General features: G+C 34.1%; 1 protein-coding gene across 4 annotated transcripts in view; it reads left to right on the top strand.

Annotated features, from left to right (window-relative positions):
- The window catches only part of LOC121418655 (nesprin-1-like), a 128,299-nt gene that overhangs the window by 41,346 nt on the left and 60,588 nt on the right, over positions 1–26,365 (top strand). For all 4 annotated transcript variants that reach the window (XM_041612636.1, XM_041612635.1, XM_041612637.1 and 1 more), the window contains 4 exons: positions 600–770; positions 1,336–1,503; positions 1,865–2,044; positions 2,540–2,908. In XM_041612636.1, coding sequence (XP_041468570.1) covers positions 600–770; positions 1,336–1,503; positions 1,865–2,044; positions 2,540–2,908 — 888 coding nt within the window. The remainder of the gene's footprint in view (positions 1–599; positions 771–1,335; positions 1,504–1,864; positions 2,045–2,539; positions 2,909–26,365) is intronic.

The raw sequence follows: 26,365 nt of genomic DNA, 5'->3' as shown, positions 1-26,365 counted from the left end.
AATATATGAATAAATTAAGTTAACTTTATAGCAAATACAAAACTCTATGTTTGTGTAAAGGAAACAAGACTTTGAACTATTTGGGAAAGTGTACAGCACTATCATGCATTCTTTGGGTTTGATAGTTTTGCCAGTAATATGATTGATATTACAGTATGTGTATGAACTTGTGAAAGTTTTTGATACTTGCATTGAATGTTTAGAGTTTTTCCATCAAATTTTAGAATAAATATTCCATCATGATTAAGTATTCCTTAACAATCCTTGGTGGAATGAGAATATTGGATCATAGTAATAAGATGGTGGAGGACCTTAGAGATGTGTTATTGTGGGTTCAAAAGTCTTTGGTCATATCAGCTGGTCAGATATCAAATATCAAATATAGTGCTGTGAAATTACTACTCAGATTGATAACTTTGCAATGATATTTGGCACATTTGCAACCAAACTATGCTGGTAGGTTCCCTAAGTCACCACATGTTAATGTTTTCAGGTTCAAAGAGGAAATCAATTTAGAATAAATTAACATTACTGAGAATAAGTGTTTGTAAAAGGTGATACACATTATTTCTTTCCCATGTATGTTTTATGTTATATAGATGGAGGAGAAGGAGCGTCTCCTGAAAGAGGCTTTAGCCAAGCAGGAGGATTACCAGAATGCCCTATCCCAGATCAACATTAGACTTGCTAACACAGAAGCTCACCTCAAAGAGATCAAAGACACTCCCATGGAGGCTCGTAACCTTGATGAACACATCCAAGAACTCAAGGTGGGCATATTTCATTGATGTTCAACTATTTCCCAGACTGGAGGCATTTCTTCAACATTTGGTATCTGACTAGTAGTCAGACCTGACAATGGGAATTGAGTTTGAATCGCTGAGAAGCACAGGTCTAATGGATAAAGCATACTTTGTTAGAGAAAACATATGGCAAGTGCTGTCATGAAACACTCCCATTATCACCCAGCCTACCCAGTTCTTCAGTACATAATGTGATAACTTTGCCTAGGGTACCTTTAATGGAATCCCTGTTTTTGAAGGCTGCTGTTATGTTACCACAGTTACTAAGTTACAATCACAGTAATTTTATAGGCCTATAGAATATTGCTCTATTTCATTATCAGTAGAACTCAATGCTGATGGTCCAACCATTACTACGACAAATTCGCATGAGCTTGCAGATTCCCCAGAATCTTATGACTGGTAAAAATATGTCTGTAAAGTACTTTCAGGTTTTGTCCTTATGTAATAAGGTATTTGTAAATGTGGAATCATTGTCATCCATGTCATAAATTGGAGTTTCAAGGCATTATTTTGTGATGTTTTATTGTAGAATCTAATAAGCGAATGCAGTGATTTAGATGAGAATGTGAGCATGGTTGAAGAAAAAGCCACAAGGTTGAAGATTCCCCAGGACACAGTCCGAGAGACGATAGATGATCTCAGGGATAGAGTGGATAAGATTAAGACTGATGCCAGTGCACTTCTCAAGAAATTACAGGTAAGAAACCAGGATTCAAGTTTATTATACTCAAGTTTTCATCTGTTTTTTTTTCTTGAATGATTGCGTACATTTAGAAGGTTATATGCAAACACTGTCCATTATATGTAGATGTTGTAGTTGTAGTCTTTTGGGCTAACTTTTTTGGCATGGTCTGCCACAAAATCAGAAATCATTTTACAATTTTAGATAATAATTATTTTTGGTAGTCTCTTCCTTCCCCATAGCATTTTTTGTTGTTGCAAACATCACTGTAGTTGTTGGTTATTCTGAAAAGAATAATAACCTCCTATTTTCCTATTCCTATTTTAAACATTATGTTTTCTATTTTTTTTTTTACTCATTTCCGTTTTTTTTGTAGAAAGAGAAAGAAGATGAAATGCTTGTGAAGGTTAAACTGGAGGTCAATCAGCAAGAATTGCAACATCTTGATGATTGGTTGACTGACTTCAACAAACAGCTTGAACCAGATGAAGAGAAAGAGAGTGGTGAAGAGGAATTAAGTGCTTCAGATATTCAGGAAAAACTCCTTCAAAATCATGTAAGAAATCTCTTATTAAGGTTTCTAAGTTTATGTCATTTGATTTTCAGTGTGGAGCATTCCAACAACATAGAATTCAATTTTCAAACAATTTTTTTGAAGCTCTTTTCAATTTGGGCTTGTACTTAACACCTCCTTACCATATTATATACTTTAGCCACATTGTTCCTTGGGACCTAGTGAAAATTTTGGGCCACTTGGAGTCCTGATTTATCAAGAAACAAATAAATGGGATCATCAATATGATTTTCGCCCTGTCTCACAAATAATTGTGATACATGTAGATTCAATTCAGTCATAAACTGAGATGATGGAAATTGTGTAGTTGAAGAGTTTTCTATCAATTGCAATTACGGTTTATTTATCACAAGACCATGTAAAACAGGGACCTGGAATTTTAAGCAGTTTTCTTTTGATTGACATTACGTAGCATAGAACCGTTTCTCAACATCCTGTCTGGTAATCATTGACTGTTTCCTCTTTCTTCACATCCAGAACCACCAGTTGGAGTTGAGTCGCAAGCTCCAGAAACTGAACAACATTGAGGAGAGCATTGAGCAGACCCTTGATGCAGCCACCTGTCAGATACCGGTCCTGGCGGAGCACCTTGACACCACCGTACGGCACCTTCACAACCGCATGGATACCTGTAAGAGAAACCTTGCAGACCAGAGGGAGCACCTTAAGATGCTGCTGAACACCGAACGACTGGCTCAGGAGTATCAGAGCGATGTGGCCAAGCTCCAGGATTGGCTGGAGCAGCATAGAGGCTTGATGTCAGCACCAGATGGAGGAGTGACTAGCAAGCTGCCTCCTGTGGAAGTTGGAGCTGAGATGCTGCAGCAGCAGGCTGAACTACAACAGGTAAGCCAAACCATATTTCACAAACTTTAAAGGGGTGTTGCAAGAAAATATTTGCAATCAATAGCAAATATTTTGTTGCAATTTTACAAGTGATAGATCAATTTTAACTGTAGCAAATCAGATGATGCCATTTGTTTCAAGAAGCAGATTAACAATCAATTCCAAATTTGCAATTAATTTCAAAATTTATGATTGATTCTACCACCGAAAATAGACTTGCAATTGATTACAAGTTTCTTTCAACACCCCATTAGTGTGGTGTATTAATGAATGTTTGTCCACGTCTTCATCGCAAACAGAATGTATTTATGGCATTAATAAAGTGACATCAAATAGTATAGTATACTCCACACCCTTTCATTGTTGTTATGTATTTGTGATTGTTATTTTTGTTATTTTTTTTGTTTTATTTTATTTGTGACTAATTTCTTTAATATTATATCATATAAATGTTCTTTTAAGAAAAACTCCCAATTTTATGGATATTTTGTTTGGTTGTGTCTGTGAATATCATCACTTATTTTTTTTACTTTCAGTTGTTGACATAGATGTATTCATCAAAATTTCATCAACATATATTCTTCTTTGCTTCACTATTGTCCTGTTAGAACCAGTAGCACTCAAAGTATTATACCCATTTTACTATTGAGTATTTTGCAACATCGATTCTTGTTTAACGGATTAAATATCACTTTATACAGTATGAATCAACAGACTGAAGCAAATTAACCATGTATTTACTTTGTTCTATTTCTGCAAAGATAGGTTCTTATATAAGTTGCACTCTAAAATAGAAACTATTCATGAAATGGCATGATATTAAATAATGAATATACCTGAAATAAACAATGCATAGTGTAAAGAAAAAGAATTAGAGAAGAGTGCATTTGGATAGCATCAATAAAACAACAGAGAAAAATAATCTTTAAAGCCTGTGTATAGCTTTGGTAAAGGGTCAATAATGTGATTGATAATCGAATATCATCTAATATGACAGTCTTACTGAAGCGTAGAGACCGTTAGATATTTTTCCAACTGCACTTCTCTGAGAAAATTTCAAATATTCAAATATTTGATATATAGCGCCCTCTTTCGGTGATGCTTGTTTTAAATAAAAAAAATGGGCATTCAAGCACTTATCTTATAAATTTAGTGATTAGATATCCAAAAGTTACAGACAAAGAACATATCTTGAAAGTTTCAGCCCATTCCATGATTTGGAATAGGATTTAATTGAAAGACAAAAACACACAGATATTTTAATTTGATCGGGTGACCCGATAAAGTTAAATTTCCATGTAAAATCGCAAAATTTATCCTGTAAAACACATTTTCATTTGATATCCTCCACATCATAACTGTTATAGGGCATATCCATTCATATTAGCTAGCAATGAATTGGAATAGTGATAGGTGCATTTTGGTGGATTTACCAAAACTATACACAAGAGCATCTTTAAAACTGTTCATGATTAACGGTAGGTTTATTTTTTAGACTAAGATCAAGCATTAGTAAATGAAAATTTCACCTTCCTGATATTAGGCGAGATTGAAATTGATCCTACTTCACAAGCACTTTTAGATCCCTGTCACCGGCAAACAGGTGTTAGAAGTATTTACTATAGCTGTGTATGTTTGGATCATACATGTTTAGAGATTGGGAATGATCATCACCTTGGATGGATTTCAAAGTAAAAATTGAGAGTGAAAATATGACAGTTTGCTGAAAATACTTTAATCAAAATGTGATCACTGCTTTCAAAGATGCGTACATTTCCAAAGTTGGGCTAATTGTATGCCTTGGCTGAGGCAAATCATGGTCCATGTTCTCTCTTAGTGGTGATGTATTTGAGGGATGTAATTTGCATTTTTAGGATTAAGCCTAAATAGACTGGGCTATTTCGACACCTAAGAAGACTGGGGGGGGGGGGGGGGCTGATTCAGCCCCCCCTTATGATCTCGGCTGTCGATCGCGCGATCGCGACGAAAATTGGCACACGCGTTACCCATGGCATTATCTACATAACTATAACATCAAATTCTGCAAAAAATCTCATGTCTCATTAATTATGCTAATTTATGCGTAAAATCATAAGTTTACTCTAATTAATAAAATAATGCCCCTGAAATGCTAATTTTTGTTTCACATACTCTAGATAGGCATCTGATCAAATTGATTTTTAAAAAATTTCAAAATCACATTTATTTTCTTATGTATTTCTTTGTTTTTCGACTTTTTGTTTTTTATTGTTTTTTCAATGGAAATTGTTGGGGACTTTATTTTGACCATAAACAAGATAAAATTAATTGATTTTAAGCAGTAAAAGGAAAAATAATGATACATTTATGAATTTTGGCTAAGAACACTATTTGCATTGGATTTGTACACAAATTCACGTTTTTGAGTAATTTGGGGTCTGCATGCACTTACGAAATGTTGCGTAATTTTGGAACCGCGTACCCGGGGGTCACAATTTTGGTCTCAAAAGTTGCGCGAGACTTGAAAGTAAAAAGTCAGCGAGCGACGCGGTCAAAAAATTTCTCGCGGCGGATTTATTGCGAAAAATGTCGAAGGGGGGGGGGGCTGAATCAGCCCCCCAGTCTTTTTAGGGTTAAGACTGTGGATTATAGGAGTTACTAGGTCAAGGGTTGAGTTAATGGATTTGTATTTCATTTCAAGTTTCATTTTAAAAACAACTATATTGTGTTTTCACTTGAATTTTGCCATAGATACAATGATAATATAGATTTATTAGGTGGTCTGTCATTTATGACAGATCACCTCTTAATTTCGTCAATTTCTTCTTTATTACTACATTTATTTATTTTTAACGATTTTCTTGTCGCCAAGTTATCTCAAAATGGACTTGATCAATTTCATTGAATTTCATGTCATTTATGGGATCTGTCATGGACACGTCAAAATAAGCTTTTCAAGGTCATCAGGTCATGATGACGTCATCTAGGCGCCATTTTGTAAAATCACATTATCAATCATATCTCCATTATCAATTATCAAAAATCCATCAAATTTACATCACATCAACTTCAGGTCAAGGGTCATCAGGTCATGTCATCAAAGGTCACCTGGAGGTCACGACGCGCACGTACGCGCGCGTCAAAATTTCAAAATGCTCAAAATCACTTTTTGACCAAACGAGAGTACGTTTCAGGTCATTCTAAGCATTTCAAAAATTTGCGCGCGCGCACGCATGCGTGCGCGTTTCCGCGCGTAACACCTTAACGCAACGCAGAAACACCGTTTTTTTTACATCATTGCATTGATAATAAAATTCTGAACAATTCGATACCTTGATCAACCTTCTACGACCATTAATGACGAAATTAACACCCGTTAAAGTCTGCAGCACGTGTGCGCGCGAGCTCTCACTATAGGCCATATATGGGCAAAAACATGCCTATTGAAAATTCACTGTAGCTCTTTAAATAGTCCGTTGACCCCCAATTTTTTTTTCATATATCGATAGAGTATGAGTTGTAGATTTGATTTCATGTCATCAATGTCCCTAAATTATATCGTGACGTCATCAAAATGGCGCCTAAACTAAAAATTTCATTTTTTCAAAAATGACGTCATCAAATTTATGCAAATTTGGTTGTAACTTCTCGAATATAGATCGTTTTTCGCCCAGATTTCGATATGTTGTAGTTTAGAATGTACTCTTTCTCCTTATTTAACATGAATATTCGTTTTGAGAAACGCATCATTGCGTAAAACAGCGATGAAAAGAGGCATGTCATTTTTCCTCATTTTGCGTGTAATCTCTATGGGACATGACTTTTTCTCAAAACCAGATTCGACATTCCTCTATTTCGTGAGCCATATCTCCATTTTTTCTTGTCAGTTTTCTTTAAGCTTTTAGTATGTTGTAGCTGAGATTCTAAGCTATCGCAAGTGTGCCCTTTATTTTTTGATCAGATGCCGAGATCATGCCTGTATTTCACTTGCAAAATTGGACTTGTAATTCTCAAAATTGCTTACGTGTATTCTCTATGGGGAATATCGTGGCTTTGACTGCTTCTTAAAGGGCGCGGGTTCGAGTCCTGGGGTGAACAAGATGAATTTTTTTTTCACTTTTTTTTTCTTTTTACCACTTCTTACATGATCCTTTATGATAATTTAAAGGTATAAAAGTTTAAATTTAGCAAGATAAAACAGATTATAATTACTTTTTTTCATATCACATGTATTTTGCGTGTAATCTCTATGGGACATGACCTTTTCTCAAAACTAGATTCGACATTCCTCTATTTCGTGAGCTATATCTCCATTGTTTCTTGTCAGTTTTCCCTGAGCTTTTAGTATGTTGTAGCCGAGATTCTAAGCTTTCGAAAATATGCCCTCCATTTTTTGATCAGATGCCGGGATCATGCCCGTATTTCGCTTGCAAAATTGGAATTGTAATTCTCAAATTTGCTTACGTGTAATCTCTATGGGGAATATGCTAGCTCAATGGATAACGCATTTGACGTGTTCGTCCGTATTGCTGACGTGTAGGTCCGTGTTGCTGACGTGGTGGTCCGTGTAGCTGACGTGTAGGTCCGTGTTGCTGACGTATTGGTCCGTGTTGACGACGTGCTCTGCAGGCATGATCCGTGTAGATCCGTGTGAAGCTGCCGTGTTGATGCCGTGTTCACAGTCATCTGGGGCAAAACTATCCCGGACCTCCCCGGATCATGCCGGCATTGCCGTGTTGATCCGTGAGGTATAATCATCTATCTTGTATGTATCTGTTTGAAGATGTATGTCTGACGATTGTCATCACCACATCAATAATCACATTTAGTAATGGTCAAAACTTATTCTTAGGATGTCTACGATCAAGATTATCAATGATATCTAAATGATTTATTTCATACATCAGCCGACACTGAATGACAAATCATGACAGACCACCTAATTCGTCCGCATGACGAATTAAATTCTAGATTTATTTACATTTCTTTATATTCACCCTTTGTGAAATCCTTTTTTCATATACATTATTATTTTTTACTATTACCATCTCATTTCTTCTACATCAGCTTGCTTTACTGATATTACATAGAATGTGAAACAGTGGCTTTACCTTAAATCGTCTTTAAAAAATGTGAATTGATATGAAAAGAGGCTTGCCTGCTTTGAAAGTAAAAAAAGAAAGTATCCAATAATAGACTACTATTTAAAATGTATGTTGAAAAAATTAAATTGTATCTAGGGTACCATGTTAATAGGACACTAAATCATTTGTGATGAATCATATCAAATGATACCATTTTGCATGTCATGCTCTATGTTTATTTGACTCATTGGTGTCATTGCTTGTCTTGGTGATTTAATGCCACTTCCTTCAAAGTGTCTCCATTATGACTGGGTTTTTAAAGAAGATATCTGTCTGGATCGAGCTTTAGAATTTGACCTACTTAGTCATTAAAATTAAAATAAAGAGAGTAGATACTTGATGTAATCATGTTTCCATATAGGAAATGCCTTCTGTGTGATAAATAGGTCACGGATGCCATCATGGTGAGTTGGTTTTTGTAGTTCATGTCAGGTCAGGAAGCGTCTTTTCTTGGGGTGTCTTTGACTTTGCGAGAGCTTTCACACAGTATTTTAAACTTCATTCTAATTTGAGTGATGGTGCATGATATGTGTTTGAATTGGAGTGTTGACACAAGTGCCGAAATTGTAATTGGAATGAATTTGTTTTTTTCAATCCAAGTTAGGTTTAGGTTACGTGTTGATTATATGACTTTGGAAGCTTCACATGTTTTTTTTAGTTCTATACTAATGACGCAGTTTATGAGAGCATGCAGAATACGGAGCTGCATTTTTAATAAAAGATGATGAGGCCCTTGGAATTTTTTTACATCTTTGGCAATCTTCTAATTGTAATTTTAAAACCAATTATTTTCAATGTTCATTGCATTACTGAAAAATACCTCATGATCACCAATGAATTGCACCATCCAAAAATGGGTTGTCTGGCTTTTTATTTAGTTTGTAAATAATCTGAAAATCCCCGTGGAAAATTAACTTAATGAGCACCCATCTGAAAATGTCCTGAGACAGCATGAATAAGGGCAATCCCAAACCTTGATTTTGCTTCAAATTTTAATCATGTCACAGCTAGGTTTGTTTGTAGATTTCTCACATGTGACTAATCATATTGTGCAGTATTCGTGAAAAAATCCATCATAATATGAAATATGAATACTATTGAGATTACCTGGGACCTTTACAGGAAAGCTTGATGAATCATCAAACAGGTCAGGTATTTTTGGTGTTCAAGTGGTATATAGGTGAAGTATTGACTGCAGAGATTTTCTAGGAAATGCTATCTTTGCTCATGCCCTCAGAAGATCTATGAATCTGGAACAAAGTTTGAAATTAGGATTAGAGAGCCAGTGAAGGATGTGAGCAAAAGAAGAGATATTGTAAACACCCCCAAATCATAAATTGACTCGTTGTTAAATACATGCCACTAAATAGAGCACCATCATATGATAAACAAGGGAAGAGGATCAACAAATATCTCCTCCCCCCAAAAAAGAGTAAATTATATCACTGTTAAATTCAAGTCTTGTGATAGAGCGGCCCCTTTGAAAATCGTAGTAGAATTTTAAAATGCTCCCAACAAAAAGTTCATTTATGAATTAATTAATTAAAATCTAAATTGGCCCATTATGTGGAATGAAATTGGCCTATTTTTAGCCTAGTACCTAATGGAACATTGTAACATTGTGTTCCCTGAGTAACAGAATTCATTAGTTAATTTGTTGAATTGGAGCCACTTTAAAACCCGCCATCAGCGAAGAATTAATTATCATTTGCAAACAATCCCCTCCCTCCCCCCATATATAGGGTCATTGTCCAATACAAGTCACAGCCTACTGTAAAAACGTAAAAGTATCATTCTTTTTTATATGATTTCAGTCATTGATATCCTCTTTATAAATATTTTTGCAACTGGATATATGCTTCTATTTAATGTTGGGGAACCTAAGCTTGACAGCTTTGCATGCAGAGTTCTAAACAAGAATAAACTTACATGTATTTTCTTTTCGAAGCTCTGGTTATTGCTGTTATTGGGCATTTAAATTACATGCAATTGTATTAAACGATGAGACTTCTGGAATGAAGTTGATTTGTCTAAACCCACATGCTTTGTTAGATCCAATAATGTTTCAATCAAATAAATTAATAAATGAATTTAAAAAATTGTCATAAAAAAATCATATATTATTAGATTATGACCCTAAAACTCTACTGTTCTGTCTTATTAAAATAAATTGAGAAATGACAGTATAACTTTTATTCTGTTAGAAGCTGATTCCTTTAATTTTGAACAAGTTGATTTGTCCCTTGTTGTATGATATCCTTCTCTACTACATTTCTAGTATTAGGCATAATGGATAGGTTAGAGTACATTTCTGAATATATTTTCCATGAAATAATAATTGCGATAGATAAGCAATTTTTGTACTGATAACTAGACTTTTTTCTTAAGTTTAAAGAGGTATGAATATCTCTTAAACATTCACCTCTTCCACATTTCCTTTTATTTGAAAGAGTAGAGCAAGAACAGAATAGAAAATTATGGGTTGCTCGTTTCCCCCAAACAACTCAATTCATTCATAATTCATGCCTCTTTACTCTCCCAGTCAGATTATTATGATGATAAATTGGTTGATAATTTATTTCAGTTATCAAATTAGTGTTCTATAGCTTTTGGGTCAGTGGGGGTCATATTGTGGTGAGAAATATATTATGTGTCATATCATAGTGTATATTTCATAGGCTGTATTGTGAATTCTAGTGACTTCTTTTTTCTGCTATTTCAAGAATGCCTTTGTCTCTCAGCAAATTTTGTACTGTACGTCTACTAAGTTCACACTTCATTATATGATTCATTTTAGATGAGAGTGTCTTAAGTTTGTTTGTTTTCGAAATCATATAGAAACAATGAAATAATGTAAATATACAAAATGAGTGGTAAAACATAATATAAATTTTGGATGATAGCCAGATTCAGCAATTTTTATGTAAAATTCTAAAAATGAGTGTTCTTCCTTTGAGTCTGTGACTTTGTGATCATATATCAAGCGCTAAAATGTTTTGAAACTGTTCATTCAATTTGATATATAAATCATTTATTTTTTATATGATATTTGAAGGTTTCTTTTATGCCCCACCCCCTCCCTCTCTCTCTTTCTCTCTCCCCCTATCTTCCTGGATCTGTCTCATTTTCTCTCCATCTCTTCTGTCATCAGTTTCTCTCCTCATTTTCTCTTTCCATCCCTTTCTCTTCATTGCTTCATCTCCCTTTGGTGTATTTAATTAATAATAACTGCCATATACTTCCAAGCTTTTCTCTCGTTCAATTTTATGATCAAACATGTACAGAGAACGAGCACACTCCCTCCCGGGGGCCTCCGTTCACAACAAAACAATTTGAAGTTGTTTGCTTCTGAGCACGTGCCATGCAATAAATGAGCTCCTAGTCCTATTGGTTGTTGTACTCCTATATCTGGCAATATGTAATATCCTAACAAAGAAGAAGTGTTCATATTTGTTCAATGATTACAGCTCATTTGAAGCCAACAGCTCTTTTTAATCTAAACAATGTTCGGTGTTATGCAAAAAAGAACATGAAAATATAGTATATTTTAAGGTCAGTTACTTGGTTTAGTTCATTCGAAAGTTCTATTGATACCATGTTGTTTATTCCCTGTGAAAAAAAAATCGAAGCAAAACTTCAAGACTGTATAGATAAACTTAGAAATCGGTGGATAAATATGCAAATATAATTATTGCTTTAAAGAAGTTTTCACTCTTACATCTTCCCTATCGCTATATTGTTTACCCTGAATTTTCAAAACTTTGGTAATACTTTTTTTTCCCTCATTTGAATGCCTGTTTTCATTACTACTGCAGAGTGAGTGTGACACCTTAAATAGTTATATTATGAATATCCTGAGTGTCATTTTTGTAGTGGATTAAGCCAGATAAAACTTAAATCTTCATTGCCTTGACATTAAACTTAAGTATAAATGAATTGCACCTTATCATGCTGAAAGCTGTATGACATGTACAATTTATAGGTGGTTATTCACCGTTGAACTGTGCAAACAATGTAAATGACAGCGACAGTTAATGGAATATGGACTTATTTGTCTCTTCGTCTACGTGTCATTATTTGAAATCTATGTATTCAAGAGGACCATGCCTTTTCTATGTGGAAGAATAAGTCTGATTAAGTTCAGTAGTTTTATTGCCGAGCACTGCAAAACATGATTTACAAAGCAATAACATATAATAGATTGGCAAATATAATTGATAGTATATTGTTCCCTGCTACTGTTTTCCTTTTTTCATGTGATAACTGATGGACTATATTCCTAGGGGCTGTTTCAGGAAGGAAATAGTCATTGATTTTCACTGGCTTATTTGTTCTGAGCCAGTCAGTTGCAAGGATTTCAGTAGCTTGTAACTACAAATCTCTCACTATTTGTTTCATGAAATGCTCTCCTGAAGTCTTAATCAATTGCCATCTGCTTAAATCTGATTAAAAGCTAGATGTCAGTATTTTTTATATATTTTTTTTTACATTTCATCATTCATGTTCCTCAGCTTTAGCTTATAACAGGGGCTTCTAACTTGATATTGTGAACAGGTTTTATGAAACAAGGCCCTTGTTTTTATATGCTTTTATATGTCAAATTTCTATCACTTCCAAAGGCATTATATTATAGAATTGCTAGTAGATTTGTACCATTAAAGAAATGAATGTATGTATGCATTGTATGTTAAGGTTGTATGAATGAATGATTTAAATAAATTTACCATTTGGTTGAAAATGAATTGGACAGTCCATCTTATGGGGAATAGCATAAATAGGTGATATGAAATATCCATCCTTTCAAAGACTGGGCCCTATCCATTTACAGAACTAGCCCAGGTGGACATCTACATTTCCTGGGTGTAGTGTGGCAGATGTAGAGCCATGCTTTGCCAAATGTGCAAAGACTGATCTTTTGACAGGAGACCATGTGATCACAGGCTCATCTGATACAGCCATCAGGCCATGAAACCTAGGCAGCTTGATTCCTTTGGCATTGAGAGAAACAAAGGAAAGTGGACATGCTTTTCAGGCTATAGCTATTAGGTCTTATTCAACCATGTAAAAGTATTTTAAAAGAAGTCCCCTTTGAACATTCATGGAAAGAGAATGAAAGATTCAAATAAAGAGATTAGAACAGAGATCACCCTTCAGTATGCTCACACAAGCTCAGATGTAAACACAAGACAAACACACAGTCACATACACACAACGCACCAATCATCATCATTCATTCATTCATTGAGTGCAGGTGTGGATGTGAGGTCGATGTCTTACTGTGCATGCAGTGCTGCACTGCACCATCAGCTACTACTCGTACCACTAATCATTAGTCTGCTGATACGGCTGGAGGGAGGACGTGCGCTGTTGTATTCATGATTCTTTACTCTCCATCACAACCCCTCGCAATTAAAACCACCTGCACTCTGCATCACGTGTACTAAAGCATCTACAATCAAACAAAATATGACTTTTCATCAGTAGGCACGAGATTACATGAAATAGTGGCCTTTTGTGTTGACTAGGAGATGGATGTAGTGTAATGATGGAAGCTTTGAGCCTTGGATGATGTTAGTATTACAGCTTTCTCGCAGCAGGATTTGTGGTTAGAGCATATATATAGGAGCTGTCTATAAAGGGATAAAACTTGCGGTGTCAAATGAATCCTTTTGCATTTGCAGAATTCAAGGAGAGCCTATCCATTGCAGCTACATTATTGTTCTTTCTATTGATAATGGGCAATTATGTTTGACTGATATTACATGTATCTGATCCTTGCTGCATGTATATCTGTACATCGTTTAAAACGGACTCTCCAATCTTCCCTCTTCTAGCTGTGTAGTCGAATGTATGTTGGAGGAATAACTGATCAACCGATCAACCACTTGGATTTCTTATCTTGGAATATTGCATCCATATGGCCGTAATTTGATGTTGTCTTCATTCAAATTTTCAAACCCTGGAAATCTTGAAAGATAGAGGAATTGTATATTGATTCTCAATAAATGTATCATCCTTCATGTACCTCAACACATTCATCAATTCTGCTCTGTAATCCCTAACATCCGCACACCACTCGCATGTCTGGTGCTATCAGACCCTCCAGAGCCGAGCAGAGGTGGCTTGGAAGCAACAATTAGCTTGTGTACTATCTTCCTTTCTTTGCTCTGAAAACACAACTTCCTAACTTAAAGAAAATAGACTCCGAAGAAAAGGATAATTCTATAAGAGAGGTGATGACCTGACACTGACCTGAGGCTTACCCCTGACCGATAAGACCCTACCCAAAATCTGGATGCGTAATCATGCTCTCGTCCCCGATCACCCCGAAGCGTCGGACTCTGGTTCCGCTTGGAAATGTAAGTTGATCCCTATAGCCAATCCTTGACCAAGATTCTCTTCTTGTTTGATTTCAATGAGGGATGATATTGTGCTAATTTTAGTCTCATTTGACCTCCTTTTAGGTAATCTTTTTCAAATAGTGTAATTCCTGTTTTGAACTTTAGTAAGAACAGAATTTCATTATTTCCATTTTGGATACATTTAATACTTTACAGTAAGTTCTGAAAAGTCTTCAGATTTGTTTATAGCTTACCTATTTGTCTTTCTTCACCAACTCTATTTTTTGTCCCATGAAATTGTCTCCCAGTCCCAAACCATTTATTACAAATTTTAGTTTACCACTGAAAGTAATCCATTTTTCTCATATGAACAGGAGCTTCTGCATTTCTTGAAAAAGAATTACAAATTAATATTAATTACAATCACTACCATGCAACAGAAATTATTTTACATTACAAATTTGATAGTTTTTGAGAATTTTTTAAATATCATAATTAATACTATGAGGTAAAACTGTAAAATGAGTGTTAATGATTATTTAGGATTATGACATAGGCCTAATATACTTCCAAATATTGATAAAATATTGTTTGTATTCACAATGTAAAAAATAGGCCCAAATAGAGTCTATAGACTATGACCATCCACAGACAAACATTCTTCAAACTACTATAGAAATCTATTACTTCCAATTGAAAGCAAATAAACTCAACATTGTTTATCAGTGGGATTTTTGATGTAGATAACCTATCAACCCAAGTTCATTGGTATTTACAAGTCGAGGAACTAAACTTGATTTTCACTTCTAAATAAAACATGGAGAGTGTTTTGATGTTCAGTAATGTCTCCCATGGGCAGAGAAGTTAAAATATCAAGAAGATCAGTTTCACAATAATCTCAGATTAACTTAAGTTCTGGAGAGTATATTTATCAGGGGGGTTGCTTGTTTTGATTTATCTATGTTTTTATTTCCCTAAGAGACAATCTCTTGTAACCAAATTTTCTGTTATGGTTGATGAAAATTGTTTTTTTTTTTGCAATGTATTGCAAATGTGTGGCTGACTTTTTCTTTTTATGACATTTTTTCAGCAATTTAGATCTCATTTTTGGAGTGTCTGTATTATATTAAATCAAAGAATTATAGAAATTGGACTGAATTAAGAAAATTGTACTTGACAGCAAGTCAAGTAAATATTCATATCTGAATGATAAGCGCCTTAAAACCCAAGATAACAACAACAACAAGTTAGCTAATTTGAATTTTAAAAAGACATAACAACCAAACCAATTCAAGGATTAAACATATTGAAATATCCTTTATTAATACTGCATTATATTTTGTTGAGGCAGCATACCATAATTTATTGTTTGGTCGAAGCATGATTAATTAGTACAACTTTAACAAGAAGAACTTCTTTGAAATTTAAAAAGGTAAAGATAACATTTAGTATATCTCTTGTCTCCAAACAGTGACTGTTTGCACTTTTTGAACTACTTTCCCTTTGAAAATCATTGTATACTTGGCATTTTGCAGACAATCAGCAAAGGTCATGTTGATCATTCATTAATATAATAAACGCAATCTATATATGTTTTGAGATCTTATGTCTGAAATTATGTTTATTTTCTCTTATTTCTTGTAAATTCTAAGTACAAGAGACCCAACCCTGTTTTCTTCTTTTTTTTAATGTTATTCTATCAGTTTTTGAAGGCTAGATATTGTTATCTAGAGCAGTCAAGCTCAAATTCACATTCCTACTTATTTTTCTTCTGGACACAATGGTTGCATATCAGCGACTTTGAAAGAAAAACAAGTTCATATTCAAACGATAAATTTTAACTGCCATTGAGGAAAAAATATTTTTCAACTAGTCTGAGGTGCTCATTTTGAACCTGCATTTGATTTGTTGAGCAATTAAACTTTCTTTTCAATCACAACACATTCAAAACGTGCATTTGATTGTTTTTAAATTGAATCTAAATGCAACTCTTTTTGCCGTTGGCCTGTGTTGCCATGGCAATGTCAATTCTATCTTCCTTCAAAGTAAGGTCAAAAGAAGGAACCACACTTCAACGATCACGATGATGGGTACCTACAAATTCTATGTTACATACCCCAATAATAACAATACATGATGACACAGAAGAATTGAAAAAGAAGAGCTTCTTATCCTATAGAGTAGAACTGATCCTAATCTGTGCACTGAGCTAATCCTACACTCTCCTCTACACTCATCATTGAACAATTGTTCATATGGCTTCTTAAGCCTCAGTCACATTGGTGACAAACTGACTCCATACTGACCAAATCTTTTGTTATTTCCAATGATTTAGCATTGGGCAGTTTTGTTGGTGTGACTGAGGCAGTGTAGTAGACTTTGGACAGACGAGACTTGAATGCTTAATTCTCATTCATATGTTAGCATGTGGAGCAATATGAAATCCTGCATAATTGGAAGCTGCATAGGTCGGGGTCAAACCAGTTTAGTGACCACATCTCAACGAAAGGCATATTTTCTATTTCATTTGAATATGTGGTTTATCCTTTTAGAAATTAGCAAGAAATGGAGAAACGAAATGAAAAAAAAATGAGTTTGATAAATTGAACACACTCTGATAATGGATGGAAATAAATACATGAATATAGATTAGAGTACATGTATCTTGCCAACCTAGAACACTGACAGATGATATACATATATGTCTTACATTACACATACAAGATTATATAAAAGATAAACACATCAAATATTATGGACTTGTGCCTCTTTAAGCTAGTACCATGAGCCATTGCTCACACATCTTCTATTAATAATAAATGAACCAATTAGAAGCACACGGCTGATAAACACGTCATTGGAACAAGCTGAGGACTTGTTTTTAAATCTGATGATATTTGACATATCAGTAGAATTATTAGTCTATAACCACTTTCAGCCATTTACAATGTTAAACGAAGTAAAAATAATGGTAATGTGATGTTTCAGGATATTATTACACAAATAATTATTATCCTGTATGCAGTTATTCATAATACACAATGCATAGAGAAATGTGTATGGAGAGATTAGTATGATCAATACTCCATGCATATCATTATAGTAAACATATGACTCATCAGTTATCTCACTTGTTTGATTTTATCAAGCTAATGGAATTCAATTCAGTTGTCTCTTAAGTCAATTGAATATGCAAAAGAAAATATATTTTTGTGGGAAATTAATGCATTCTTCCAATTTTATTATTAAAGAGAAATTCCAGTAGTTGCAGTAAACACTGATTTCATGAGAAAGTCTGTAAAACAAGGCTTAATAGTCAGTATATCATCGAGGATCTAGATCTGGTACAGTTACATTAACTGAACTTTGTGAAATCTTGAAATCTACGCTGAAAAATGTTCACACCGAAGATCCCCAACACAGATAAGCGCACGTGGGACAATATATAATTATTGCTTAGAGCGTCATGCCCGACGCCCTACCCGAATCCTGTGCTTATTTGCTGATTTCTCAGCAATTACACAATTTCTTCCAGAATCCTTTGGCACATGCGTTTCATTTATACAAACAGACACTTTGGTGGTCATTTTATTAGATTCTGTACGAACTCATTTTGATATCGTTACCAAAACTAGCATTTACCTTTAAACTTAACTTTTATTGTGGGAACTGTCAATTAAACTTTAAAGCTTTATTTTTAGGTACTGATTATAAGGATATTAAATGCATTTTGAATGAGGATGTCAAACTTCATGGATTCGTAAACATTTTAAATTAATTATTTAATTTCAAAGGCTTAATTAAATGAAGGATGCACTCTTTCTTTGTTTATAATAAATTCTGATATAAGATATGATCAAGTCCGAATTCTCTCTTCAACTCATTTTGGAAGAATGTGCGTTTTATCATTGCAAACACAATACATCATGGTGATGTTGGTTTTGTTTGCCCAAAGTCACCATAGCCCATACAAACGTGTTTAAACAGCGGCACAAAATAGGCCAAATATATGGTCAGCAAGAGGAGTCTGAAAAGGTCAGCTGTGCTGTTCCCTAGGTTTTCTCATGCTTGGTTTGCATTGACTTGTCATATCTTTGAATGAATCTTAGAAGCTATTTATCATAGATATTATAATCATTTATTTAGTCAGTCCAAAGTATTATGTGCCATGAGAGATTAGGGTAGACTGCAAAACTTGACTAGTAAGTGTACTGAAAGATAAATGGGCTGTTTTTATTTCAATCTTAGAAAATATATTTTCTTAATATATATAGACTAGAGAGGATATGATTTTCGTCTTGTAAATACATGATTTTTACCTATTATGGGGAAGGGGTGAAGCATTTTAAATTTTACTTTTCCCCTTGAATATTCATTGAGAAAATATATGTTTTGTATGAGTCATACTCCAATATTAGAATAAGATCTTATTCTTCATGTGTTTTGAAACTGATCCAAACACATCAAGTGATGTTTTTTTAATTTTTGTTTTGATAATACTTTTTAATTAAAATCATACTAAGAACTTAATTAAGGGCATTTAAGACAAATTATTATTAGAAACATATGTCTTTGTTTCACAAAGTTTTAATAGATCATACTTGCAACCAGGGGCCACTATAGAATTAACAGGCTTTTAAATCTATGTTTAAGTTTGTACTTTAAGTGATGGAACTATGTACTGTTAGCTGTATATTAATTTGTAGCAATGTTATCATTTTGTCTTGGGCTTGAACATAATAACTTAGTATTATTCCATGGCAAGGTCATGAAATATATATTTTCTGTATTCAAACTCTTAAGCTGGCTGTTTGAGAGCTTTTTATAATTTTGTCGTCAACTACTCAACTTATCACATTTTAAAATCAAATTTTCTGTAGTTTACTTTGTGGAACTCTGATCACAAATTTGAACAAGTTTTGGATAAAAGCTTCAAAATGGATGACCTGAGAAATCTAGAGTCAGCTTTAACACTTCTCCAGCACTGATAATGATCTACACACTGAACCTAATTTTACAGGTCATAGAATTAGTTACATTGCTAGAAGGGTTTAAGAGGGTCCTGAATAGAATAAAGGGATTTGCATTATGATGAACTCAAGTTATTATTCCATGTTTTTTCTTTGAGAAGAGAGTATTGTCATACTTTTTTTTATTAGTATCAAGTCTCTGACTTACATTCACCTCAAAATGAATTGTTGCAGTGGATATGATAAATGACATCCGTTACTTTTCAATACTGTAGTTGGTATAATTGTCTCATAATCTTTAACACTGAAAAAAAATAGAATGTTTGCTTCCAGATGAATAATTGATGATTTAAAACCTGTTTGACTTTGAAATATGTAGCTTTAGCTTTAAAAGTTACGAGTTCTGTATTTTGGTAGGAAATTCTCCTGGCAACATACCCCCTACTGCAATATGGAGAATTAGATAAAGTGATAACACTCTTGACCAATTTATGTGTGTTTTATTGTTATATGAAAAGACATGTTTGATAGCTCTCTACATACTGAATTACATCAGAACAGAATTCAAATAATGGGGTAGGTGAACACAATCATTGTAAGGTTTCAACTAGTTCATCTTTAAGAAAAAATATAATAAAAAAAGTCATGTGGAGTGGTCGAGCGTATATTTGATTCCCTTACATAAATGATATAGGAATTATACTACTTACTAGGAGAAACATTTTAAGACCCACCATTTGTGTGAATGCATTATGCTTGCAGTGCATGCAATTAAAGTAATACAGAGTTAACTGCTGATCATTTTGGTGATTTCCTAATGTTTCAGCATACACTAATAGGTGCAATGTAATAAACAGTTTCCAATCACTTTGAAACATGTTTATACTAAGAATTTAATCTCTGTTCTTTTCTTAATCTTTTGAAAAGTATGATTTGTACATGGAGGAGTGTATTTGAGCCATGCAGACAAAGGTGTTTTTTTTTTCTTCCATGAATGCAATGGTGGTTCCAGGGATATGATGATTATATAGACCTTTGATCTTTACTGCATACTTTTTTATTTGGGATCATGCTCTGATAATCTCACATATCAACACCAAGTGAAATGTTATTTACTTCCACACATGCATTGCAGCCATATACACTCAACATATAGCTGTATTTCAGGTAAATCATGTAGGCTTTCTTACAGCCATCATGAGCCATTCCACAATGAGCTGTGCCATATGGCTGTTGTTTTAAGTCCTGGATGAATCAGAGTATCCGTCCAATAATTGAATAATGACCCTTGTCCTCTGTTTCTTTGGTCTTGAGCATTTTTGTTTCTTATTGCTCTGCCTGTTAGGGAAAATTGAAAGTTTTCATATTCCGAAACATTCTCCAGATCTATCTATACCTTAACCTTTGCAAATAATCAGTGTTGTACCCTTTTTTTTTAGCAAGAATCTTACTCGGTGTGTTTTATAGCTGCATTCAAGCTTTCACAGAGCTGCATTTTAAATATTTTGCTTCATCTTTTTCATTACTTCCATTTTATATACCTACATGATTATCCAATAAAGGTTAAATGCTGGGTGGATGTTGGTAAAGCACAAATATTAATCTACATGTATATTGATTTCTGATTATAGTGAAAAATATATGTAGGTCTGTCCATTCTGGTCCATTGTAAATGTGGCCTAGGATTTGTGATATCTGGAGATCAGTCAGACACTACATTACTTTATATCTGTAATGACCTTAATTGGACTTATTTGTTTTAAACTCTGAAGTGTTAATTTCAATAGTAAAGTTTTCTGGAGTAAGCATGTATTTTCCACAAATAAAATTTGATTTTAGAAGGAGCTTATTTATTAAGTATTCCACATGGGCATTGACCAAGCTCAATGTCTTTCACAGACTGACCAGTGATACCTGTCACCTTTCATAGGTCAAACTCCTTTGGGTATATTTAATACACTAATTTAATAAGGTCATGCAATTAGAAAATTAGTGTGCAGCTGTTAATCACTGAGTGCTTTGTTTGATGTTATTTTCACAAATTAATTACTTCATAGTCACAGAAAGTTAGGATGGAAGTTACATTTCAAACAGCTGAAGTCCAAATTTAAACTTTTTCTTGCAGATCACACTCTCTTTTTATTGTAAAATAAAGATATTCACCTTTATACCATTTTCATAATATTTTGCTTTATAGAGCTGCAACAAGGGGGCTTTAAAAAATCAAGTTAAGTTCAAGATGCCCAAGTGTTGGGAGTTTCTAAGTAACCATATGTTCCCTTTCTTTCCTTATTATTTAGGAATACAAAGATTGAGTAGAAATGTAATATAAAGAATGAAAATGTGTTTTTCTTAATTCTGTATTAGATTACATAATTTATCTTGTTCATCCATCCTTGACCTAAAAATTAAACTTGCCTATCATGCATTTAAGGTATTTTTATGAGAAAGCTTTATTCTTTATCATACCATTTTAATTTTTAAGTTAGTCATTAAGATAAAGTAGTTTACAGTTGTGAAACCTGATATAGGAACAAATGAGAAGCATTGTTTCATTGAATTCACTTCATGGGGGCCTATGTACAGTGTATTCATGTATTCACACTTCACCCATAACATTTTTGTTCATTTTCAAAATTCAAATGTAATTTTGGGTCATAAAATCACAGAATGCAGATTAGTGTTTGCCTGATTGTGTGGATGGTTGTGTTTGTGATGCGAACCTCGTTATAGTAGCTGGTAGTTTATATGTATCTCCATGATGGACAAACCTCAGAACCACTCACTAGTTAGCTAATTGATGGTCAAAATCCATACCAAGTAATCAGCCAGGGACAGATGATGAGAGAGAAGGCCAACACTCTCACAGCAGTCCTCTAAAATAATTGCTATCCATTTCAACTGATAATGAAGTCCACTTTTTACAACCTTGATATGATAATAAAATTCCAGGGTAAAATGGTTGCTGTCTCCTCTTCCGTGTTCACACATGAAGATCAGGGCCTTTTGAAAAAAGTTATATTTAAATGTAATTTAATGAAAATGTGCACTGATTGGTTGAGACTATTGTTTGATTTTAGAGTGGCATTCAATTTCAACCCTTTCTTCATCAGGGCTATATTAAAATGCTACAGCTATAAAATGATTTTTTTTTTAAAATCTGAACACTGACTAATGAAACCATTGATTGACCAATAAAATGTCAAAGGCCCTACACATATAACAAAGCTACAATCTGATCCGTGTTTTCAACTCCAACTCCAATCGTGATGTGGTATGATAAGTTTGCACCAGTAATTATTGATTGATAGTCCTGGTGATTTTTATGTAGGCCTATACAGTGTAGCTGCATAGTGCAAGAAATAACTTAATAAGGACTTTTTTGTACAAAGAACTTGCAAACAAACACACTATCTTTGAATTGGATATTGATATCAAATCAATCTAAGGGATGCAATGAAAAATTTTTTCCCTGAGCCTTGATTAAATCTTCTCTTTAAAAAAATTCCTTGTATATTAATAAAGATTACTTATCCCTGGGCAAGACATATTCTCTAGTTACCTTTTCTTTCAATCACTTGTTTCATATCTTGATTAGAAAGCTATCTTCCTTGCTAACCTTTAAATTTCCAATTTTGCAGCCATTCACCCCCTTATACTTGTGGGTGTGATTATATACATGCATTAGGTAAGGATGTTAAGCAATGCATTGTTTACAAAGCATTCATTAGGATTTTAACAAAACACTGGCAGACCATATTTTTGTTTATATATATTATCATTCTGCAATATATAAAATATGTACCTGCAAAATTCTCCATTCCATATTTTGTTTATAATCGATAAGGATATGCACTTTATTCTATAAGCCAAATAATATGACCAAGTTGTTGTTATCAGGACTCGTTTGTAGGGCATTATACAACTCACAGCAAATCTAGCTTGGAGCCCATATTACTGCAGATCATTGTTTTCCCCCACATGAGGTGTGTGGTGACTTTGAAGTGAATTCAATTATTCTATGGTCACATGCTGCTTGAGCATATGATAGGTCATCTGGCATAAACACTTCTACTCTTGTGAAAACCGATCAAAGTTTCCCTATGAATCTAACCACAACCATGGAAAATTTCATTATCATTCATGACCTTGTTGTTTATACACTGGTGGAATTGATTTTTTCATGATAATTTTTTAAAATAATGATTATCACAATTTAGTTTTGTTTACTGCATTCTGGTTAACGGGCAAATGAAAGATGATAAAATGAAGGTACGGCAGTGACTTATGTCAACATTGTGCAGTCACTGTGCCTTGTTCTCCATCCAGCCCATCTACCAATGTACACACACTGCATCATTGTTACCCCCATGCTTTCCAAATGAATCCTGACAGCACTTCATGTGTGCTGTCTAATCCACTTCATATTTGATGCAATTTACCTGCCTTATTTCAAAGCCATCACCATGACAGACTGCAGTACAAGTTGTTTATATATCGACAGACACCAGGAACAAGTGCCTTTGTAGTTCAGATTGTAAAACAATATGAGTCAGTTTCTAAATCACTGAGCAATTAGCCACTTTCCTCCTTTGTTAAACAGTGCAGAGCTTTGATCCTAATGAATATGAAGCTTGAACTAATTAGAGCTTGCCGGTAGAGGACCAGAATGAATCAATGTGTTGTGCTGGTATTTCTCCTCTATTGTATTGATTTACTAAGACAAGTGCAGACTTTGTCATATCGCCTACATTGCTTTCCATTTTCCGTGTTGGATGTTTAAAATGGTATGAATGAGTTTCTGTAACAGCTTTTCTGACACAAATTTAGATTTGACTCAATTTACTGCATTGAAAAACTTGTTTATTCATATATTTTTGCAGAATGATTACAATCATGATAAACATATTTTTTATAGCGCCATTTCCACTTTGGTAAAAAAGACACTTTAAGGAGGCAGAGATTGGAAGGTAAATGAGAGAGAGATAGGCAGACAGAGCTGTCATTCATGTTGAAACAACAAGGACTTTAGTTTGCTTATAAACAATGTTTTTTTTTATAGATAGAATGCACATTTTAAGAGCACTTGTAGAAGACACTGGATTTAGTAGTTGGTGTAAAATCATTTTGAAACAAAGCTCATTAATTACTAGAATGTGTAATGAATAACTCATCATTGCCCAAAAATCATCTGTAATGGCTATTACAAGTTTAATGAGGTGATTATTGGATGGCAATTAAGACAGTATTGGAATGATTGTGAACTTATGATAAGGTTGTAGATTAGCATGGGAATTCACTGATGATTCAAATCTCATTATTGACTAATTAAATGGACTCAAGGTGAAATGTACTTGGAATGGAAAAGATGGAATCTTAGTCTTGAAATGAACAAGTATCAATTGAGTTCCCTTTCCTTTATCATAAACAGAATGTTTAATTTATGATTTTACCAGGATAACTTGCTCTCAGTGCAGGCATGAAAAAGAAAACAAAAATTGGTTTCAAGTGGCTTAGGAAAATGAAAAATTGTGCGAAAAGGCGCATCTGGAACTATAAGTGCAATGCAGATTGTGATAGATTGTCTATTCTTGCAAAAGTGAATGAAATATTAGCTACAATCATGCCATGGTGATAATAATTCATTTAAATACAAGGTAGGTATTCTCATACAATTAAAATCTTGCTCTCAATCTTTCATATTGTGCATGTTGGATGTGTTTCTTGACATTCTGTATTTCCTGCATCAAAAACTACTAGATATACTTGCAAATAAAATTAATTGGTAGAATAATGGCCAAGTCAGCTATATAAAATGGGAAAGCGGCCTTATATTTTTACTTTTTAAGATTATGATAAATGATAATGATAAATCCATAATTTATCGTTCGAAATAGACATGAAATGATTACTCCGAAAATTTGCTTTGCCCAATTGATCGTGGGTCCGGCAGCCACTGTGCAGCGCCAGATCGAAGAGGCTCTATCCCTTAAATTGTTGAACGCCAAACAGGGTAGCAGCAACTCCCATCTTTTAACGTCTTTTGGTCTGACGCGGCCGAGGTTTGAACCCCCGACCTCCCGGTTGTGAGACGAACGCTCTACCAACTGAGCCAACACACCGGTTATTATTTTATAAGCACTGGCTTGATAGTGAAGAGACATCATATCACACACACTTAGCTCTTAAATTGCCATATTTTCTACCCATGCTTACTTCCATTTCAGTCAAATAAACCTCTGGCCTTATAGTGATGTATAACTTTACACATTTTCATCAGTCATATCTTTCAAACTTTTCCAGCATTCCCCATATTTTCATCACTTTGGTTTGACCCATTTGTCTCAGATTTCTGCTTGCTGTGAAAACAGCACATTTTAGAGGCAAAACTAGGCTTACATCCTTGAATCAAATAGTGGACATTGACCCCCCATCTCTCAGGAAGTTTTCCTCTATTTTGGTATTTCCCCTATGAAATTGTAAGGGAAAGGATTCGTGATTTTGTTTTCATAGTTGCAGTTGAGTTAGCAAATATTATCGATTGTATTCAATTTTTGTGATAATGTTTCTCACTGTTTTGTCTGCCAGGCCATAACGACTTGTATTTCCCTTGTAATTAGACTACAAATTTTGTTTGAGATCAAATTGTATTGAACAACATTTACATAATATGGATTTAGCAGTGTTATTCTTAGTTATTTTAACTTAACTGTATGTGATGGAGGAGGGAGTATATTGGCAATAGGCTTAAATAGAATGGTCAATTTATGTAATTCATAAATCCCAGACTCTTTCAAACCTGTTTTGTGTATTTATTTAATAATCATGTTTGGAAATTGGTTTTAAACGTGTCATCCAAGGATTCATCTAGGTGTGTTCTCAGGAGGTTACATAAGTGATGTTTGTTCTGTTTCTAATAACACAGACTAATGTAGTTAGGAATGTTTACCTTAGTAATCAAGCTTGTCTGGTGTCAATCTTCTTCATGGTGTCTGTTGTCTCTCTCTCTCTTGTCTATGAACA

Source organism: Lytechinus variegatus, chromosome 7, assembly GCF_018143015.1.
Source record: "Lytechinus variegatus isolate NC3 chromosome 7, Lvar_3.0, whole genome shotgun sequence".
NCBI lineage: Eukaryota > Metazoa > Echinodermata > Echinoidea > Temnopleuroida > Toxopneustidae > Lytechinus > Lytechinus variegatus.
This window is presented reverse-complemented; position numbering and strand designations above follow the sequence as displayed.